At 48.9% G+C, this 20843-nt stretch overlaps 1 protein-coding gene across 6 annotated transcripts in view; it reads left to right on the top strand.

The window, feature by feature from the left end:
• Nucleotides 1-20843, top strand: part of PUM1 (pumilio RNA binding family member 1) — an 82114-nt gene that overhangs the window by 22588 nt on the left and 38683 nt on the right. For 4 of the 6 annotated variants that reach the window (XM_033080959.2, XM_033080956.2, XM_033080958.2 and 1 more), the window contains exons 4-8: nt 5113-5221; nt 7897-8075; nt 9946-10112; nt 13433-13703; nt 19779-19872. In XM_033080959.2, coding sequence (XP_032936850.1) covers nt 5113-5221; nt 7897-8075; nt 9946-10112; nt 13433-13703; nt 19779-19872 — 820 coding nt within the window. The remainder of the gene's footprint in view (nt 1-5112; nt 5222-7896; nt 8076-9945; nt 10113-13432; nt 13704-19778; nt 19873-20843) is intronic. The other 2 variants (XM_033080960.2, XM_033080957.2) reach the window with 1 other exon arrangement.

Below are 20843 nucleotides of genomic sequence, written 5' to 3'. Positions count from 1 at the left end.
GGGATGCAGAGCCATGAAGCAACTGGAGGTGCTTAACTTCCAACCTGGAGTATTGAGGGTAGCAGGGAATTGTACCCTGCCCTGGGAGAGAAATGCTGGTGAGAAATATTCTGCATTTAACTGAAAGGGTTTAATTATTGCTGGGCTGCTGCCCTTGCAGGTGGCAGTGCTGGGATCACTGAGTGTGGGCAGTGAAATTCCTGCAACCTCTGGGGATCGTTGGAGGGGAGCTCTGGGGCAGGACCTGGAGAGGCAGCTCTGATCTCTGCTCCCTGGGCCAGGGACAGCACCCAGGGAAGGGCTGGAGCTGGGCCAGGGCAGGCTCAGGCTGGAGATCAGGGAAAGGTTCTTCCCTCCCCCAGAGGGTGCTGGCACTGCCCAGGCTCCCCAGGGAATGGGCACGGCCCTGAGGCTGCCAGAGCTCCAGGGATGGACAGGGGGGATTGCTGGGGGGGGGTCTGGGCAGGGCCAGGGGTTGGAATCCATGATCCCTGTGGATGATCCTGTCCATATCCATGGTTAATGTCCATGCTGCAGCTGGGTGGGTCCTGGAGAAGGCCCTGCAGAGGGGCACAGTCACAGTGGTTGTGACATTGGGGCTGGGCACTTCTGCACCTGCTTTAAAGAAAACAACCCCAAACCAAAGAAAAATGAAGAATAAAACCACCCCAAACTAAACCCCTGTGCCTCTGCTTTCCATGCTACTGAGGCCTGTTCTATGTTCCCCTGAATTTATGATTCATTGACCCCATAAATTTATGATTCATTGGCAGCTGGGGAGTACTGGCAGTTGGGAATAATGTTTGGGTTGAGTTTTTCAGTTTCCCCAGCGCTGACAGCATTGGAGATGGGAGTGGGGCCGGGATGGAGATGGGAGCGGGGCTGGGATGGAGATGGGAACAGTGGGGCAAGGTTGATGATGGTGCCACAGCAGCTCCCCTGGCACTTCAGGAAAGCTCAGGGCAGGGCTGGGAGCAGACCTGAACAAGTGCACAGGAAATGGTCAGACATCCCAATCCTGTGCTCCCTTTCCTGTTCTCTCCCTGGAGCTGTGAGCAGTGGGAGTCCCAGAGCAGGCAGGGCAGTGCAGGGCTGTCCTAGGTGTGTGCAGGGGCTGTCCTGGGGTCTGTCCAGGGTCTGTGCAGGCTGTCCTGGGTCTGGGCAGGGCTGTCCTGGGTCTGGGCAGGGCTGTCCTGGGTGTGTGCAGGGCTGTCCAGGGTCTGTGCAGGCTGTCCAGGACAGGGCTGTCCTGGCTGTGTGCAGGGCTGTCCAGGGTCTGTGCAGGCTGTCCAGGGTTTGTGCAGGGCTGTCCAGGGTCTGTGCAGGCTGTCCAGGGTTTGTGCAGGGCTGTCCAGGGTCTGTGCAGGCTGTCCAGGGCTGTCCAGGGTCTGTGCAGGCTGTCCAGGGTCTGTGCAGGCTGTCCAGGGCAGGGCTGGCATTGCTGCCTGGTGCTCCCCTCCGTGCCCGAGCTGGCAGCAGCTGGGGAGGGCCGATAACATCTCCAGTTTGTAAAGCAGAGCAGGACCTGTAAATACCCGTAAATACCCACTGTGCCTTCCCTACCTGTTGCTGCAGATAAGTCCAGTTCTCCACTGCACAGATGGCTGCTTTTATCTTAATATTTGCCTTGTCTGAGGGGGATCAGTTTTCTTAATTTGTCTAATTCATAATCCCATCTCAGTGGGATCTCTGCCCTGGCTGCTGAAGAATTGCTTTTGTTGATGATGGGTAAGTCCTCCCCTCCTCTCTGCTCTGCTAAATTGAATATTGGTCTAACTGGTAAGTCCTTTGTAAGAGGGCTTAGCAGGATTATTTTCATACTGGATAGGGTCAATTTTAATAAAAACCAGGGAATGAATAAACGACTCTCGTTCTAAACCACTGCTTGTTCTTTTTAAAATTCCAACCTGCACAACTGCATGAGAGTCACTTAAAATACCTTTTTTTTTTTTTTTCCATTGCAACTGACAACTTTCCCCGAGGAAAAATTCATTGTCTTGGCAGCCTGTTGCATAATTCAGTGCAGATGATTGCTGCTTGCTAACGCTGTGTGTTGGTTGGAGCAGCACTTGACAGAACAAAGCCCCCTGTTAGCATCTGTTAATATTGGCTTTTGGGTTTCCCTGATAGCTGTAAATAGATCTGGAATCTCCATGTGAGGTAAACATCTCTGTTCTGTTTGTTTCTGCTGATGGTACAGAACTTCAGTTGGAATCATGGTGCTTTTGGTGGGGAAAGATTAAACTGGAGGGGAGAGAGCTGAGCTTGTTTGTGCAGGAGATATTGAGAATGAAAATATTTTGTGACTCTTGGGTGTGATTCACTGCAAAATTCAGAAGGTTTTGGGGTGCAGTTCTGCAGGACTTACTTGGTAAAGGTTTTGTTTTCCTTGGGAAGGGGTTAGAGGAGAGCAGGGCAAACAGGGAAGGCTGGATGAGCTTCAGATCCCCCGAGCAGGGAAATGCTGTTACAGACCCAGGTGTGCTGGAGCTGCTGCAGGTGTGAGAGAATCCCAGAGTGGTTTGGGGGGAGGGATCTCAAAGCCCATCCAAGGACACCTCCCACTGTCCCAGGTGCTCCCAGCCCCAATGTCCAGCCTGGCCTTGGGCACTGCCAGGGATCCAGGGGCAGCCACAGCTGCTCTGGCAATTCCATGGCAGCCCCTGCCCACCCTGCCAGGGAACAATTCCTTGCCAAGTAGAAATTAAGGATGGGAGGGGTATGGCCTTTGCAGGACAGAGGCAGGAGACAGTGAGCAGAACAGAGTAATTCCCCACCTTAACAATTGCATGATTTTCTTTTCAAGGATACAGGAGACAGATTTTTACAAGGCAGGGAGGGACAGGACCCAGGGAATGGCTCCCACTGCCACAGGGCAGGGCTGGATGGGATCTTGGCAAGGAATTGTTCCCTGGCAGGGTGGGCAGGGGCTGCCATGGAATTGCCAGAGCAGCTGTGGCTGCCCCTGGATCCCTGGCAGTGCCCAAGGCCAGGCTGGACATTGGGGCTGGGAGCACCTGGGACAGTGGGAGGTATCCCTGGGGGTGGCACTGGGTGGGATTTCAGGTCTCTTTCAATCCAAACCATTCCAGGATTCCATGATTGGAGCTGTGGCTGCAGAACATTTTGTGTCCTGCACTCTGTGGTGTTGTCTGGGGAGATGGGAAGTGTTTAATCAGTTTGTGCTGCTTTCTGTTCAGAATTCCTTGCACTGCCATGAGGTGAGTTGCTATTTCTGCACTGTGGCAACATCAGGAAAAAAAATAAATCTGCATTTGAAGAAATATGGGAATGACAGAAGCTTAAAAAAAATTTGCAAGACACCTGATGTGTGTTGGTGTTTATAAATACTGGAGAGCAGGGGCTTGGCTTTCACCTCCTGCCCTGTGCAGATGGAGGAACAGCCTCATCTGTGTTTGGGAATGATTGCTGCTCCTGGGAGCCTCCTGCCCTCCCATTTGGAGATATTTTGGGATTGCAGCAAGGGGAGCATGGGGCAAGGTCCCTTCTTTTATCCTAGAGCAGCCCACGCTGTGTTGAGGGTGTGAGGAGAAATCCTGTCAGAAATCAGCCTGAAAAGGGATTGGTTTTGTAAACAAACAGGTCTTGGTTGAGTTGAGGAGGAAATGAGAGCATAACTTGGTGCTTGTGCTTTAAAGCAGTACAGCAGAGCTGTGAAATCAGTGGCTGCTGCTTCCTCTGCAGCCACAGCTGATCTGCTCCTCTGCCTTACATCTGCACATCTGCTCGAGGTGTCAGCAGGAGCTGATAGCAGTCAGGGCATTGAATGTGGTATCAGGATATTGAATTTGATATCAGTCAGGATACTGAATGTGATATCAGCCAAGGCATTGAATTTTATATCAGTCAGGATACTGAGTGTGATACCAGTCAAGGTATAGAAATGGTTATCAGGATATTTCATTTGATATCAGGGCATTGAATTTACTATTCAATCAAGATATTAGTTATCAGGATACTGAATTTGGCATTAATCAGAGCATTGAGTTTGGTATTAAAGTGGTTATCAGGATATTTAATTTGATATCAGTCAAGGCATTGAATTTGGTATCAAATCAAGGTATTGAAGTAGTTGTCAGGATATTGAATTTGATATGGATCAAGGCACTGAATTTGGTATCAAATCAAGGCATTGAAGTGGTTATCAGGATATTGAATTTGATGTTGAAGTGGTTATCAGGAGACTTGATTTGATATCAGTCAGGTATTAAGTTTGATATCAAATCAAGGATACCAATCAGGATTTACCACCACTCTGATACAGAGGAGAGATCCCCTTGATGATTCTTGTTTGTTCATGGTGATTTCAGGCAGATTCAGGTTCTTTTCCTCTTCAGTTCCTTGAGTTTTATCCCAGCCTGAGGCAAGGCTCATTTTGTGGTTAATTTGTTGTGAATGTGCTGTTTCCCCTGGGAATTCCATCCATCCCATCCAGAGGATTTACTGGGATATTGTCTCCTTGCTGAGAGTGGAGGTAATCCCTGCTGAAGCTGTTCCCAAAACCCCCAAAGCCTGGGAATTCAGGGAATTGTTCCTGTGCCATCTGTGCCCTGCAGAGCTGTGGCTGTCCCAGCCCCAGGATGGCTCTGTCCTGTCCCCACCCTGTGCTGAGTGTCCCAGAGAACCCCTGAAGGGACAAGTGGCAGCTCCTGAGCTGTCCCATCCCTGTTTTTCTGTCCCTGCAGCTCCCATTGGGAGGCAGGAATTAGTGCTGGGAATTCCCAGGTGAACTCAGAAAAACCTTTGGATCACACTATTTCCCCCCTCGTTTGTTTTTTCTTGATATTTTCCCTTTCCTTTGTGTTTGTCTTGTGAGTGCAGAGAGTTTGGAGAGTGTCAGTGTGAGTGATGTGTGGGGGATTCCCAGAGTGAGAGGAAAATCAGGAATGGGGAGATGGAATTGTTCCCTCAGCTCTCACCTGGAGATATCAATATTTGAATTATACCAGTTGTGTTTAATGATTAATGCTGATAGAAGGGAGATGCTTATGGCTTATGTTTGCATTTTATACTTATTTTAATCATGCTTTGCTTTGTTCTGTTCTTTTTTTTGTTTATTTTTTGTTTTGTTTTTTTTTTTTTTAATTGCAGCAGCTGTTGCCGGGTAAAAAGTTTTGGGAATCTGATGATTCCAGCAAAGATGGACCAAAAGGGATATTTCTGGGAGATCAGTGGAGAGACAGTGCTTGGGGAACATCAGGTAGCTCAATTATTTCCTTAATTTAGTTGGGGTTGAATACAGAAATGTGCAATTTATTTACTCAAATCACCAGCCAGGCTGGATGACACAGCTCTGAAAAGATCTAAAACCCCTTCTGGTTTATATAATAAAAAACAAATAGAAAACCTCACATTGCTTTGTGATAAAATTAAGATATCCATGGATGTCAGGACATTGTCTAATGTGAATGTGTGTAAATTTGAGTTTATCTGCTTCAAAATCTTAAATTTCCCTTAAAATTTCGATTCCTGATGTATTTTTTGCCTTGGAATGGATAGTCTGAAAGTTTGAACAAAGATGTTGGACAACAAGATGAATTAAAAAAAATCTTTTCATTTTTTAAATACTAAAGCAACCAACCAAAACAGAACATTCTTTTTAAAAAAAAAATTATGTTTTGAATTAGTGTTGAATTAAATCTGCCAAGGATTTTGTTTTTGCATTACAGACTGTCCCTGATTTTGGACTTGAGGGGAGAGCAACATTCAGTTTAGAAAGAAAGAAAAAAAAAAAGGAGGTTTTGAATTAGTATTGAATTTTATCTGCCAAGGATTTTGTTCTTGGCTCAGAGACTCTCCCTGATTTTGAACTTTGGGGGAAAATATTCAGGTTGATTTTTAGGAAAAAAACCAAAAACCTGCAAGTGCTGGGATTGAAATGCTGAGCTTTGATTTGTTCTGTCCATGGTTTCTGTGTGATTAATCTGCTCCTGAAACACTGCTGGGTGTGTGGTGCAGGTCCCAGGAAAGGGGATGTGCAGCTCCCAGGAAAGAAATGGGATTTGCAGCTCCCAGGAGATAAATGGGATTTCCATTTCCCAAGAAATGGGATTTACCTCACTGTTGTGTGGGGTTTTCCCTGATGACAATACCTGTTTTTAGATTGAAGGCTTTGGGATAGTGCTAAGGCCTTGCTTTATTTTTTACCCTGAAAAATGGCTGTGAAAAGGGGACAGAACTTCAGGAATGTGCCTGCCTGGCTCAGTCTGGGCACTGGGAGGTTTTGGGGAGCTGCTGCCTGTCCCAGCCCTTGGCAGCACCTTGGACCTGGCTTAGTCCAGCCTGGAGCTGAGGGGGATTAGGGTTGAGCCAGGCTTTGGGAGCACTTTAGGGTGGGATTTGCTGTTCCTGGGGCCACCCCTGGCTCATCCCACATCTCAGGAGTCCATCCCTCCCTTGGTGATTCCCATCAATCCCAGAGCTCTCCCTGAGTCTGGGAGGTTTCTCTTTGGCTCACCTAAAATAAGGGAGCAGCATCTGAGGTCCCTGCTCCCCAAAGTCCCCCCAAATCCCCCACTCCACCCAGCCTCCATGGACTGCTGAGGCCTGGGTCTCCCTTGGCACTGCAGGCCTCCCTCATGGATTTGGGATGTCACTCCTCTACCTCAAGAGTTGTGGATTTTGAGTCTTTAAAGGTTTTTTAGAACTTCTGAAAGCTAAAAGATGCAGTCCTGCCCTTCCTCCCACTACTGGGATGCAGAGTTAGGCACCAGTGCTGGGTTAAAAGGAACTTTCCCCTTTTTTTTGAGCTTTTCTCCCCACAATCCCCCCAGTCCACCCAGCCTCCATGGAATGCTGAGGTCTGGGTCTTCCCTGGCTCCACCCCTTGTCCATCCATGCCCACAGGATGCACTGCAGGCCCCACAAGGATTTGGGGTTTTACTCTACCTCAAAGTTGTGGATTTAGACCCTTAAAGGCCAGCCCAGCTCAAAGCTGCAGCCCTGTCTGTCCTTCCCCTCCTGGGGACACAGAGTTGGGCAGCAGTGCCAGGTTAAAACTGGCTTTTCCCCTTTTCTGGAAGCTTTATCCCCAAAAAATCTCCCCAGCCCAAATCCCTTTGTGGCCAGATGTGGGAAAAGGAGGGAAGTTCAGGCAGGAGCAGTGGCAGACTGGAATTTCCTTCACCTGCTTCATGAGGAAGCTGCAGTGTCCTGGGACATTGATGTCCCTTCCATTGTCCCACAGCCCCTGGCAGTTCCCAGAGCTGCTCCCTGCTATTTCTGACTCCCTACCTGTTGGCAGGAGCAGAGAATTCCTTCCCTTCCCTCCTTGGGGTCACTCCTGCCCAGCCAGGGATTTTTGCAGAGCCCAGAAGGATTTGGAGACTCCAAGTCTGTCCTGGTTGGATCTCAAAGCCACAGGCTCCAGGGATGCCAGAGGGCTGGGGCTGGTGCAGGAGGACAGGGGGATGAGGAAGAAGACATGAGCTCCACAGAAACCTTTTCTTGAGGAAAAAACAGCCAAAAAAAATCTCTGATCATGACATGAACATGATAGAACAAAGGACACAAGGCTGGTGGAACAGCAGGATCATGTTTTAAATGACAATCCAGAATTTGTTTTTCTCTGTAGAAATGCAAGAATTTTACTAAAACTAAAAACTAAAACTTTCTTGGCCAGCCTTTAATTAGTCTTAAATTTCTGAAATTTTACAAGTTTAGATTTTAAACCTAGCTCTCACTTGCAGGTTTGCATACTGTAGTATTTGAAAAATGAGAAAGCCATCCTGGTTTTACTGATGGCCATCAGCAGAGTCCCAAAGTTGGCACTTCTTAGTGCAAATAAGCCCCTAGGGAGTACATATTGAATGATTTAATTTGCCTCCTTTGAATAGTTGGATGTGCTTGTGAGAATTTCCCATGTTCTTGTTGCAGATCACTCTGTTTCCCAGCCAATTATGGTTCAGAGAAGACCTGGGCAGGGCTTCCATGTGAACAGTGAAGTCAACTCAGTGCTGTCCCCACGCTCAGAGAGTGGAGGGCTGGGGGTGAGCATGGTGGAGTATGTGCTGAGCTCATCTCCTGGAGACTCCTGCCTAAGGAAAGGAGGATTTGTAAGTGCCTCATTCCCACATTTCTGCTCTTTTCTCCCTTTGCTGCTTGGTTGCTTTGGTTGGGAATCATCCTAGGGCAGCGGTTTCTTTCTTTACTCTCAGTTTAGCTCTTTGCTCAAACAGGGCAGGTTTAGTCCTTGCCTTGGGGATGTGGGATGGGAAGGTGCTGGCATTCCCTGGTTCCTTGGAAAAGCCCCCAGCAGAAACACCCCATGCAAGCTAATCCTTGGAAAAGGTTTCAGAAACCTCCCCTGAGCCTGTGCCTGCCTTGGTACTGCCTCAGAACAAAAACTGTGAGATGATCCCAGCAATGGGACCCCACTCTTTACCTGATGATAGCTGTCATGTGTTAATCCTTGTCCTGTTGGTTTTCCTTATGCTGTTTTTTGGGATAAACCCCCCAAAGAGATCTGTTGGTCTCACACAGCCTTCCCTGGAGTTGCTGCTTGCTGCAGGGATGTGTTTACAGCTGGGATTGCTGTTTCCATGGGGAAAAGGCAGCACCCCTGTGTTTTGGGGGCTGGGGAAGGAGTACAGCCTGGAATTTAAGGATGTGGGGAGAGCTGGCATCAAGGCCAGCCTGTAGTGGGGAAAAGGGCTCCAGAAATGGTGAAAAGCATCCTGGGGATGCTCTGCTTTGCAGCTTCCTCAGCCCTGCTGGCCCTCATTAGGGGATACCCAGGAACCCTGAGCTGAGCAGGGAGGAATTTTGGGATGTCAGCATCAGGGCAAGGAGCCAGTTTATCCCAGTTGGGGTCAGGGGGGGGTTTGCTCCTCAGCACAGTCAGGGTGACAGTGGTGACACAGCTGGCACTGCTGAACACCCCCTTGTTTGGGGCAATATTGCTTCAAAGCTGCTTTTACAGGGGGCATTTCCAATATTAAGGAAGCACAATTTTATTTTCTTCTAGAAGCAACACCAACAGATGTTTGCTTTCAGAACAGTTTTTTTTTTCTCAATATGAGGGAAAATTCCCTCCCTCCAGTCAGAGAGTGGGAAAAGGGTTCAGTGGATAGAGGCAGAAATGTTGTGTGCAGAGCACTTCTCCCTCCAGTCAAGTGCAAGGGTTTGGATGTCTGTCCCTGTGACAGCACCAAAGCTGCCTCTGATAAATATGTTTATATGCCCCTTGCTGGTTTTTATCATAAATTATGTTGTTTTTCCTCTCCCTTTTGTTGTTCAAAACACTGCCCCAGGCATCATCACCCTTTATTCTCCTCCCAAGTGAAATAAAATGCAGACACATTGCAGATGTAACACCACTCATGAAACAGAACAGAAACCCTTTTTTCTCCTCTTTTTTTCCCCTCCCTTTCTCCCAAAGAAATGTGCTTCAGAATTACAGGAACCAGTGATTGAGGCAGTGATTTATTTGAATGTTTTTAAATGAGCTGTGCCTTGGAATTCACTGTTGATGCCCCCAAAACTGAGGTGATTTTCCAACACTTGTCCAGTCAAGAGCTGTCTCTGACACTGAGCCAGGCACTTCAGAGAGGCACTAATTCACTTTATGCCCCTGCAGCATTTGCTGGTGTTGATTTTGAAGTGCTTACATCCCATCTAGAAAGAGAATTCCTTAAAATTATTTTGGGATGGGATTTTTAGAGCCTATAAAAACAAAATTTGAGTTACTAAATAGAAGAAACCTGAATAGATGAAACCCCTCTTGCAAGAGTGAGAACTAATTCCCTTACTTCTTTGATTATTATTGAATATTTTGCATTTTTACCTATTTTTTTTTGGTAGGAAATAATGTTTGCAAGTGACTTCTTTTATTGTGACATGTGTCTTTGATTTGTTACTATCCAGGGGTAACGGGAAAATTGATCTGAAAACTCAGCTTATTAAAACAATGTCTCTCTTGCCCAGGGGCCAAGGGATGCAGAGAGTGATGAGAATGACAAAGGGGATAAGAAAAACAAGGGCACGTTTGATGGAGATAAATTGGGAGATCTGAAGGAGGAGGGGGATGTGATGGATAAATCCAATGGTTTGCCTGTTCAGAACGGCATCGACGCCGATGTCAAAGACTTCAGGTATGTTAATTAATCAGTTAATTGTTAATCAGTTAATTGTTCATCAGTGCTGGGTGCAATCCCAGCTGTCACCCAGGCTCTCACTCCACCCCCTGCAGTGCCATGGTGGGGGAATCAGGGGGAAAGGTGGGAACTGGGCTGAGGGGGGAACATTTTAATGGGGAAAGGAGAAACTGGGCATGGAAGGGAAGCAAAGGCAGGAATTCATCCAGCACTTCCCAAGGGAAGGTGCTCAGCCATCCCATTGCCAGGAGAGCTGGGATGGGAATTCCCACTCCATTGGGGGTGACAGTCACAGGGCCTGCAGCATCTCCAAGCTGAGAGGGGCCCTCAGGCCAGGGTGTCGCTGGGGGTGTCCCTGTGTGTCCCTGTCTGTCCCCTGTGCAGGGAGGGGCAGAGAAGCCCCAGGCTCTGCTCCAGGCCCAACAGTGGCACCAGGGGCAGGGGCTGAGCCCAGGAACTGCCCCTGCACAGGAGGCACAAGTCCTGCCCTGGGCAGTGCCCAGCCCTGAGCAGAGCCCAGAGAGGGGCTGGAGTCTCCTCACTGGGACACTGCAGAGCCACCAGGACACCCTGCTGTGCCCTGAGCTCTGGGATGGCCCTGCTGGAGCAGGGAGTGCCACCAGTGACCCTGGGGTCCCTCCAGCCTGACCCAGTCTGGGATTCTGTGGCAGGGCCTGATGAAGACCAAACACCATCACTCCAAACACCCTCCCCTTCCCTTCCCTTCCCTCAGCTCTGGTGTTGTGTGGGCTGGGATATCACAGAATCCCAGAATGGGTTGGGTTGGAAGGGATCTTAAATCCCCATCCAGAGCCACCATCCATGGCAGGGACACCTCCCACTGTCCCAGGTGCTCCCAGCCCCAATGTCCAGCCTGGCCTTGGGCACTGCCAGGGATCCAGGGGCAGCCACAGCTGCTCTGGCAATTCCATGGCAGCCCCTGCCCACCCTCAGTGTGACAAACTCCTTCCTTTATCTGATCCAGATGATTTTATAAATAAATTATAAACTCTCTTTTATAAAATCAAACAGATCAGTTGGGATCAGGTGGCCCAGCTGTGTCCCCCCCATGTCCCTGCAGTCCCTCTGTCCCCCCCATGTCCCTGTGTCCCCCCAGTCCCTCACTGGTGGGGTGAGGAGCAGGACAGGCCCTGCCCAGCTGGAACTGAGGCATCCCTGTGCAATCAGCCCAATTCCAAACCTGCACATGCACTCAGTGGTTTTGGGAAGATTTTTCCATGCTGAAGTGTCGCCAGGTTGTTCTGAGTGTCCCCAGGGAAGCACAGGGAGAACCTGGGAGCACCTGAGAGCTCAGGGCCCTGTGTGGAATCCTGAGTTATTTCCACACCTGATTTCAATCCATGGGAAGTGTTGGCTCTGCTCCTGTCCTGGTCCCAGTTACAGCTGGGGCTTTGCATTTGTGCCTTGCAGCTCTGCAGGGCTGAAAAGCTCCTGAAATGGTGGCCCTTGATGGAACTGATTCGTGTTCCTTGCCCATTTGTGTGTCTGTTGTGGTTCCTGGTGACCTGTAGGAAAACTGGAAAAGCCAAACAAATTATTTTAAAAAATGTAAAAGCCAATCAAAGTGCTGGGAAATGCACGTTGCTGGCTCCTCCATGGATGTGAAGCATTGCCATGAGGTCCAACCCTTCTTTTGGGTGATCAGGAGCCCATGGCAGCCACCTTAGAATGGTGTGCAGTGAGATTTGGTGCCAGAGCTTTGCACTCTTCAAAATCACCAAATACCTCCGTTAAATGTAACTATGTGGGGACATTCTGGATTCTTCTGTCTCACTCTCAGTTGAGGAGAAAACAGAAACTGAGTTTTTTTACATTTTTACTGTAACAGATGTTTGAGGCTGGGGACTGGTGTTTGTGGGTTATCTTTTGTTTGTTTTAAAACACATCAATTTCTATGTAGAACTAACTCGGGGAACTATTTCAGTCCATGTTTTTTTACTTATCCCCCCTTTATTTTATTACACCACCTCCAGCTGGTTCTGATGGGTCTGATGCTGGGCTGGAGCATTGCTGCGTTTTTTAAAAAATACATCAATTTCCCAGTGGAATTCTCTCAGGGAACTCTTTCAGACTGTCTTTTTTTATTTTTGCCCCCTCTTCTACAACATGTTCAAGCAGTTCTGGTGGGTCTGATGTTGGGCTGGAGCATTTCTTGTTTTATTTTTTTAAAAACACCAGTTTCACAGTAGAATTAACTGGGGGAACTATTTCAGACCATGTCTTTGTTTTTTCCCCCCTCTTCTACAGCACCTTCAAGAAGTTCTGGTGGGTCTGGGGGTGTAATGGAGCATTCCTGGTTTTAGTTTTTATTTTTTTAAATGCACCAATTTTTCCATAGAATAAATTTGGAGAACTATTTCAGACCATCTCTTTATTTTTCCCCCTGTACTCCAGCACCTCTGTGCAATTCTGGAGGGTGAGGTGATGGGCTGGAGCATTCTTGCTTTTATGTTTTTAAATACATAAATTTCTATATGGAATTAACTTAGGGAACTATTTCAGATCATCTCTTTATTATTTCCCTCCTTTTCTACAACACCTCCAAGCAGTTCTGGTAGGTTTGGGGGTTTGATGTTGGACTGGATCATTCCTGGTTTTATTTGGTATTTTTTAAAATAAATCAATTTCTCTGTAGAATTAATTTGTTGAACTATTTCAGACCATGTCTTTGTTTTCCTCCTGGTGCTCCAGCACCTCCAGGGGATTCTGGAGGGTGCAGTGCTGGGTTAGAGCAGTGCTGGGTTAGAGCAGGGCTGGGTTAGAGCAGAGCTGGGTTAGAACAGTGCTGGGTTAGAGCAGAGCTGGGTTAGAACAGTGCTGGGTTAGAGCAGAGCTGGGTTAGAGCAGGGCTGGCTTAGAGCAGGGCTGGGTTAGAGCAGAGCTGGGTTAGTTAGAACAGTGCTGGGTTAGAGCAGAGCTGGGTTAGAGCAGGGCTGGCTTAGAGCAGTGCTGGGTTAGAGCAGAGCTGGGTTAGTTAGAGCAGTGCTGGGTTAGAGCAGTGCTGGGTTAGAGCAGTGCTGGGTTAGAGCAGAGCTGGGTTAGTTAGAGCAGAGCTGGGTTAGTTAGAGCAGTGCTGGGTTAGTTAGAGCAGTGCTGGGTTAATTAGAGCAGGGCTGGGTTAGAACAGGGCTGGGTTAGAGCACTGCTGGGCTGCAACACTGCTGGGTTAGGACACTGCTGGGTTAGGGCACTGCTAGGCTGCAGCACTGCTGGGTTAGAGCACTGCTGGGTTAGGACACTGCTGGGTTAGAGCACTGCTGCCCTTTCTCCTGACACGTTTTTCCGTCCCCGCGCAGCCGCACACCCGGGAACTGCCAGAACTCGGCCAGCGAGGTGGATCTGCTGGGCCCCAACCAGAATGGCTCTGAGGGACTGGCCCAGCTGGCCAGCACCAACGGGGCCAAGCCTGTGGAGGACTTCTCCAACATGGAATCTCAGAGTGTGCCCCTGGATGCCATGGAGCACGTGGGCATGGAGCCGCTGCAGTTTGATTATTCCGGCACTCAGGTCCCCGTGGACTCGGCCGCTGCCACCGTGGGGCTCTTTGACTACAATTCCCAGCAGCAGGTATGGGGCTGGTTCTGATCCATCCCAGAAGGATCCCTGATCCATCCCCAAATGGTCAATGTGGGGTAGGATGGGTCCTGATCCTTCCCAAAATGGTCAGTGTGGGTTAGGATGGGCCCTGATCCTTCCCAAAAGGATCCCTGATCCATCCCAAAATGGTCAGTGTGGGGTAGGATGGGTCCTCATCCATTCCAAAAGGATCCCTGATCCATCCCAAAAGGGTCAGTGTGGGTTAGGATGGGTCCTGATCCATCCCAAAAGGGTCAGTGTGGGGTAGGATGGGCTCAGGATCCTTCCCAAAAGGATCCCTGATCCATCCCAAAATGGTTCAGTGTAGGTTAGGATGGGTCCTGATCCTTTCCAAAAGGATCCCTGATCCATCCCAAAATGGTCAGTGTTTGGTAGGATGGGTCCTGATCCATCCCAAAATGGTTCATTGTGGGGTAGGATGGGTCCTGATCCATTCCAAAAGGATCCCTGATCCATCCCAAAAGGGTCAGTGTGGGGTAGGATGGGCTCAGGATCCTGTCCTGGGAAAAGGGGTGGAGGAATGTTGGAGATGTTCTCATTGTCTCCATTCTCTGTGGGAATGGGAGCAGCAGATCTGCTTTCTGTGGCACTGGCAGCTGGAATCATCACAATTCCCCCAGCACTGCCCTCTCTGGTCATCCTGAGTGTGTTGAGGAGCTTTTGAAAAAGAGCTTTAAAAGTAGTACAAGGTGCTAAAAAAGCCCCAAACAAGCCCCTGGAATCCGAGAAGTGACTGAGAGCCAACACCTGCTGAGCCCAGTGTGAGCCCTGCACTGGGCTTTGCTGAGCCCCATGGTTGGCTTGGCTGAACCCCATGTTGGGCTTTGTTAAACCCCACATTGGGCTTGGCTGAGCCCCACATTTGGCCCTGCTGAGCCCCACACTCAGCTTTTCTACCCCAGCCAGAGCAGCCTGGCAATTACAAGTTCAAACCTTCTTCTACCTGAGCCTGGTTTAAGCCCTTAAGGGCAGAGTCCACTACTCCAAACCTTTATCTGAGCCTGGCTTAGGTTTGTTTGACCTTTCTCCCACACAAGCCCAGACTCCCTCATCCAGAGCCTCCCTTGGCTCCTGCTGAATGCTGGGCCTGGCTCCAGCAATCGACTCCTGCTCTGCTCCTGTTCCTGCTCGTTTGGGTAATGATTGTGAACTTTATTGCTCTCCCTTTGCAAGTCTGATAGCCCTCAAAGAAGAAGGGGATTCTTTGTTGTAGCTGATTGCAGGGATATACAACTCTCCCTGGCTTCCCTAAAATATCTGATTTTTTTAGCAGAAGAACCCCTGGCACTCTGGAATGAGGGAAACCGTTGCCAAGTTTGTGCTGAGTTATCACAGTCTTAAAAGCAATGTAAATATCTGTGTTGGAGCTCAGTTGGCTGCTCTGTTCTACAGCATCTTTGGGAGGTTAATGATGGAAAATTTAATCATTAAACAAAATAGCTGCTGTAGAGTTCAAAAAGGAAAAAAAGCAGATAGTTCCAAGTCTTTGTCTTGCTCTGGTGTGAGGCCTGGGATGGCAGAATTATTTTTAAACCAGGAAAATTGTGGTTTTTTAAACATTAGGGCTCCACAAGTGAGCTGCTGCTGGAGAAGCATTAGAGATGGGACTGGTGCAGATGAGTGGGAAGCCTGGAATTTGTGTTTTGTCAGGGTTCTCTATTTAAGTGAAAGCTCATTTATAAGTTTGAAGAGTTTTATTTGTTTCCTTCAGCCTTTAAAAATTAAGATTTCAAATTTGACACATCTGGCACCTCACTAGTGGAAATAAACCCTCCCAAAGGAAGGCCCCGTGTTTTGGGAGCAATGCAGTGCAGATTTCTGGCTGGGTTTGGAATTTTTGTTTCATACCAAGTGGATGGGCACTGTCCATGTGGAGTGATGGCAGCTTTGTGTCATCACTGTCTGGGAATCACTGAGCTTGGAAAAGCCCTCCCAGAGCATCAAATCCAAGCTGTGCCAAATCCCAACCTTGTCCCCAGCCTAGAGCTTTCAGTGCCAGAGTCCTTCCTTGGACACCTCCAGGGATGGGCACTCCAAACCCCCCTGGGCAGTTCCAGTCCCTGAGCCCCCTTTCCATGGGGAAATTCCTGCTGGTGCCACCCTGAGCCTGCCCTGCCCAGCCTGAGGCCGTTCCCTCTGCTCCTGTCCCTGTTCCTGGAGCACAGCCCGACCCCCCCCGGCTGTTCCCTCCTGTCAGGGAGTTGTGCAGAGCCACAAGGGCCCCCCTGAGCCTCCTTTTCTCCAGGCTGAGCCCCTTCCCAGCTCCCTCAGCCTCTCCTGGGCTCCAGCCCCTTCTGAACTCCTTTCTCTGTTGTGGAGCTCAAATCCCCACTTGTCTCTCCCTGATTTTGGGGGAGCAGTGAAGACACAGCTGCTGCCCCTCAGTCCCACCCAGGCCCTGCTGGGCTGTCAAACAAGAGCTGTTATTTGCAGTTTTCACCCTTGTTGCAGCTTCCACCTGCAGCAAAAGCAAACAAGAGCCTTTTGTCAGTCTGAGGTGCTGCAGTGAAGATCAGGAATGGTTCCCCAGCCAAATGATGCCTCTCAGGGCAGGTTTGTGTAAATCCTGAGGTCTTGACTCACTCCTGTGCCCATTTCCATAATTCCTGATGCCCAAAGCCAGGGATCTTTGTTGCCCACTGCCACTCTCAGCCTGGATGGAAGGTATCTGTTCTTTGCCATTCTCATGTCAGCAGGAAATCTGTCCTGAACAAGAGATCTCATCCCTAGGAGTGCCTTTGGGGCTGTGGGGAGCTTCCCATCCTTGGAAGGATTACAGGATTGGCAGCAGGAGGAAGGGAAGGTTTTACCCACATGTGATCTGATTAGAGATGGCAGTAGTGATATTGCAGAAGAGACTGCTGAGGGAAATCTGATCTTCCAGAACTACCACAACTGTGGGGTTCTGCTTCCTTAGAATTCCCTCAGTGAGCTCCTCCACGTGCTGGAAATCATCCTTCATTTGTGTGCACATGGAACAGCCTCACTGAAATGTTGGATGATCTCCCTGAACTCCTCCAGAACTGTGTCAGGGCTTTGTAGCTTTTCACTCCAAATGCATTTTCCAACAGCATGAAATGTCCCAGCTGCACTTTTCTGATACCTTTGTAAATTCAGGTTAATATTCCTGTTGCAGGGGTTCCTTGCCTTTTCTCCACTCCCTCAATCCCACCTTTGAGCAGTGATCTGTAGGTTTGGAATGTGGGGCTGTGCTGTCAGCAGATGGAGACAGTGCAGCGAGGCTTGAACAGCTCTTCCCAAATCTGTGGAGTTGATGATTCCCAGAGCTCCTGGGGCTTGTCTGCCTGAGGAGAGTCTGCATTTGGGATGGTTTTTCTTGGCTCTGCTTCCTTGGACAGGCTACAGGATGAAATCTGCAGCTGCAGGGCTGGAGCTGGGCTGAGTTTCTTCTGAGGGAGCTGAGCAAGGCTGTGAATTAAAGTGAGGAGAGGGAGAGGTCACAGAATCCTGAGTGGTTTGGGTGGGAAAGGACCTTAAAACTCATCCAATTCCAGCCCCTTTCATGGGCAGGGACACCCTCCACTGTCCCCAGCTGCTCCAGCCTGGCCTTGGGCACTGCCAGGGATCCAGGGGCAGCCACAGCTGCTCTGGCAATTCCATGGCAGCCCCTGCCCACCCTGCCAGGGAACAATTCCTTGCCAAGATCCCATCTAAATCCCTCCTCTCTTAGTTTAGGGCCACTCTCCATAGCCCTACACTGTAAAAAGCTTCTCTCCAGCTTTCTTGCAGCCTTTTTATGTCTGGAAGTCAAATTTTGCTAGGGCCAGCTGAGCCCCCAGAGCAGGCAGACAACAAAAAGAGCCAAGAACAGCAGGTGAAATATTGATGGTGAAATATTGATGCTCTCAGTAGGTGTGGATTCATTTTTCCCAGTTCTTCTATCTCCACGTGGATCACTGAGTTGCATTTGTGTGGTGTGGAATTCCTCACATGTGGAAAGTGGGTACAAGAAGTGTTTTTAGGAAGATAAATGATTTTTGTGCCCTCAAGACAAAGAAATAATAACCCAGCCATTTGCTCTCTGCTTCACTGTGATGGAATCCACATCAACAGGCTGGAAAAGCAGATCCTAGGGATGTAAAAGCATGTGAATACTCAAGGGTTTGGTGACATTTTTCAGCTGAAGAGAGCTAAAAAGCTAAAATTGCTCAACTAATAAGAAAGCAGACTCCAAACATGAGGATGTTCCAGAGGAATCCACACTTCAGGAAGCAGTTCAGGGGATTTGTATGATTTTTTTCCCCCATATTTGCTCATCAGTGAGATGTTACTGGTCACTCCCACAGAGCCAATATTCCTGATTCCATGTTCTGCATCTCCTATTCATGATCTCCTTGGTTTTCTGCACTCAGGGATGTCAGTGGAGCTTTGGCCCAGCTCCTGGTGCCAGGTGGGAGCTGAGTAGAGCTTTGTGTGACTACAAAAGGACAACAAGAAGGGCAGGAAAAGCAGGTGTGCTGTGCACCCAGACTGCTCAGGGTGTTTTATGGCCCAGGGAGGCAATAAAGGAACTGTAAATCTGGTATTTCCCTCCACAAGGAACATTCTGGTACCCCTGGCTGTTTGTAGGAGCCCCAACGTCCTGAGGGATGAGCAAACAAAGCTGTTGGGAGGGCTTGGCACACAGCAGGTTAATTCTGCCTCCCCTGCATGCTGCATTTCCACCTCATAAACCCAGTGCTGATCCCTCAGATGTGTTTTCTCCACCTCAGCTTGTTAAAAGACAAAAATAAAGGTGGATTTTGTCACACAGCTTTGCTCATCCTGCTCTCAGGAGAACCAATGCCAATTTTTGCCTTTAAATAAAAGAAGTAAGAGTTTTCTTGATGTTTCTGGGCTTCTTCTTGATGGTTGTGGGTTTCTGCCAGAAATTTGGGCAGAATTATTGCTGCTTCTGCCAGCAGTTCACTTGTCTGAAAGGAGGGCAGAATAATAGGTGTGAAAATCATGGGCATTTGGGCATCCAAGTCTTTTCTGAGGGAGTGGAGGGAGAAAACATTTCTCACAGTGGTTCATGATTCCCACCTCGGAAATGATTCCTGGAAGTGAGGGGGGATGGGCATGCTGGATCATTTCAGAGGAGATGCTCAGCTGGTGTGTCCTTAACTGTTTAATTAGAGCTGAAAATGGGTGAATGCAGGGATTTCCTTTAGGGAGAGGCAGAAAAAGCTGGGAAAGAAACTTTTAGTGAGGCCCTGAAGAAAGAAAAAAAAACTCCAAACTCTCAGCCAAAACAGTTCAAGGGAATCATATTTTATTTCTTAGTGAGGAATAAATTCTCAATAACCTTGAGGACTGAGCAGGTAAAGGAAGCTTTGGTCTGGGGTTTGTGAGGCTGTGGCTGTCACCAGAGGCATCTTGGATCCAAACAAAAGTGGCTCTGCATCCCATTGCCATCCCATTTCCCACTTCAGCCAAACTGGGAGGGCACACTGATGTTACTGGTGTCACTGCCAGCACCTGGGAGTGCTCCTGGCAGCCTCTGGTGACCCCAGTCTGCAGCTGGGATAAATCCTTTGGGATGGAAGGGAACAGCAGAGTGGGAGCCCAGCTGGGAGGTGTGTGCTGCAGATGTGGGGTTTGTTCAGGGGATTCACACAGATTCACATCCTTTAGAGATGCAGAGGGGACCTGAGGGGTGAAGGGAAATGAGGAAAGGGATTGCTTGGATAGGCAGGAGGAGCTGCTTTTTGTGCCTCAGTTAAGGACAGTGTTGGTGTTTGAGCCTGAGCTAAGGCCTGTCTGTGCCCAGTTAAAGGGCTGTCAATGCTCATTTTTAAGGCCTGTCTGTGCCCAGTTTCAGGAGTGTCTTTGCCCATTTTGAGGGCTGTCTGTGCCCCGTTTCAGGAGTGTCTTTGCCCGTTTTGAGGCCTGTCTGTACCCAGTTTCAGGGTTGTCTGTGCCCAGTTTAAGGCCTGTCTTTGCCCAGTTTCAGGAGTGTCTTTGCCCAGTTTCAGGGCTGTCAATGCTCAATTTAAGGCCTGTCTGTGCCCAGTTTCAGGAGTGTTTGTGCTCTCCCCACAGCTGTTCCAGAGGCCCAATGCACTGGCAGTGCAGCAGCTGACAGCAGCCCAGCAGCAGCAGTATGCCCTGGCTGCTGCCCACCAGCCACACATCGGTGAGTGAGCCTGCCCCTCTCCCAACCCCCTGCTCCTACCCATGGGGAAAACACAGGGGAAAGGGTTGGGAGGGGTTCAGGTGTGTTTTACACGTGACAATTCGCGCTGGAGCAGAACTTTGCACTGTTAAAGATTTGTTTGTGGGTGTCTTGCACACTTGAGAAGCTTTTAAAGGAGTTCCCTGTGTGGCAGGACTGACACTCTCACCCTCCTGAGGGTGCTGGTCACTCAGGAGAGGCTTTGGAAGTCTCTGAGTGAAGCATAAATCAGGGTGACAGCACAGTGAAGGGAAGCAAATGCACAATTTAATATAAGCTGAATGTACTACCTGGGCTCTTATAAGTAAAAATGCAAACACGTGATTGATATTAATAAAGTCATTAATAAAATATATTTATTAACCTGGAATAAAATAATTATGTAGAAAACCAGGGAAACTGTAGAAGGATGGTTAAACTTAAATGTTTTAGCACAATAAGCAATTTGTGGTAGTTGTTCCTGCCCAAAATCCCAAAATAAACACGTTGGGGCTCTCCCAGCTCTGTGCTGTACCCTTGTGTGCTCAGGGTTTGAAATTATTCAGCTCTTTAACTTCTTCCCCTTCACTTTCACCTCCCCTGCACACCCCTCTCTGCCCACCTGGCCTTTCTCTAATGATTAAACTGTCCCTTGCAGAGGGAAGGATTTTCCCTTCCTGAGCCCTGTCCAGACTGACCAGCTGCAGTGCTGGGGTCCTGTGCTGCTCGTGGAGCTTGGGTTGGGCTGGTTTGGGTCCTGAGTTACTCCTGTAGGAAATACAGAGTAGTAACAAGCTCCAGTCTTCTCAACAGGTCTGTCTGCCCTGCAGAAGCACTGAGCTGTTGGATATAAAGGATTTTATCTCTTAAGGATCTCTGAATCCTTGGAATTGGGGATTTTTTTATGCCAGATCTCCCCTCTGCCCATCAGCACTCACTGCCTGTTCCCTCCC

The sequence above is a fragment of the Catharus ustulatus genome, chromosome 26, assembly GCF_009819885.2.
Source record: "Catharus ustulatus isolate bCatUst1 chromosome 26, bCatUst1.pri.v2, whole genome shotgun sequence".
In the NCBI taxonomy this organism is placed as follows: domain Eukaryota; kingdom Metazoa; phylum Chordata; class Aves; order Passeriformes; family Turdidae; genus Catharus; species Catharus ustulatus.
Note: the sequence above shows the minus strand (reverse complement) of the source record. Positions and strands in the feature narration are given on the sequence as shown.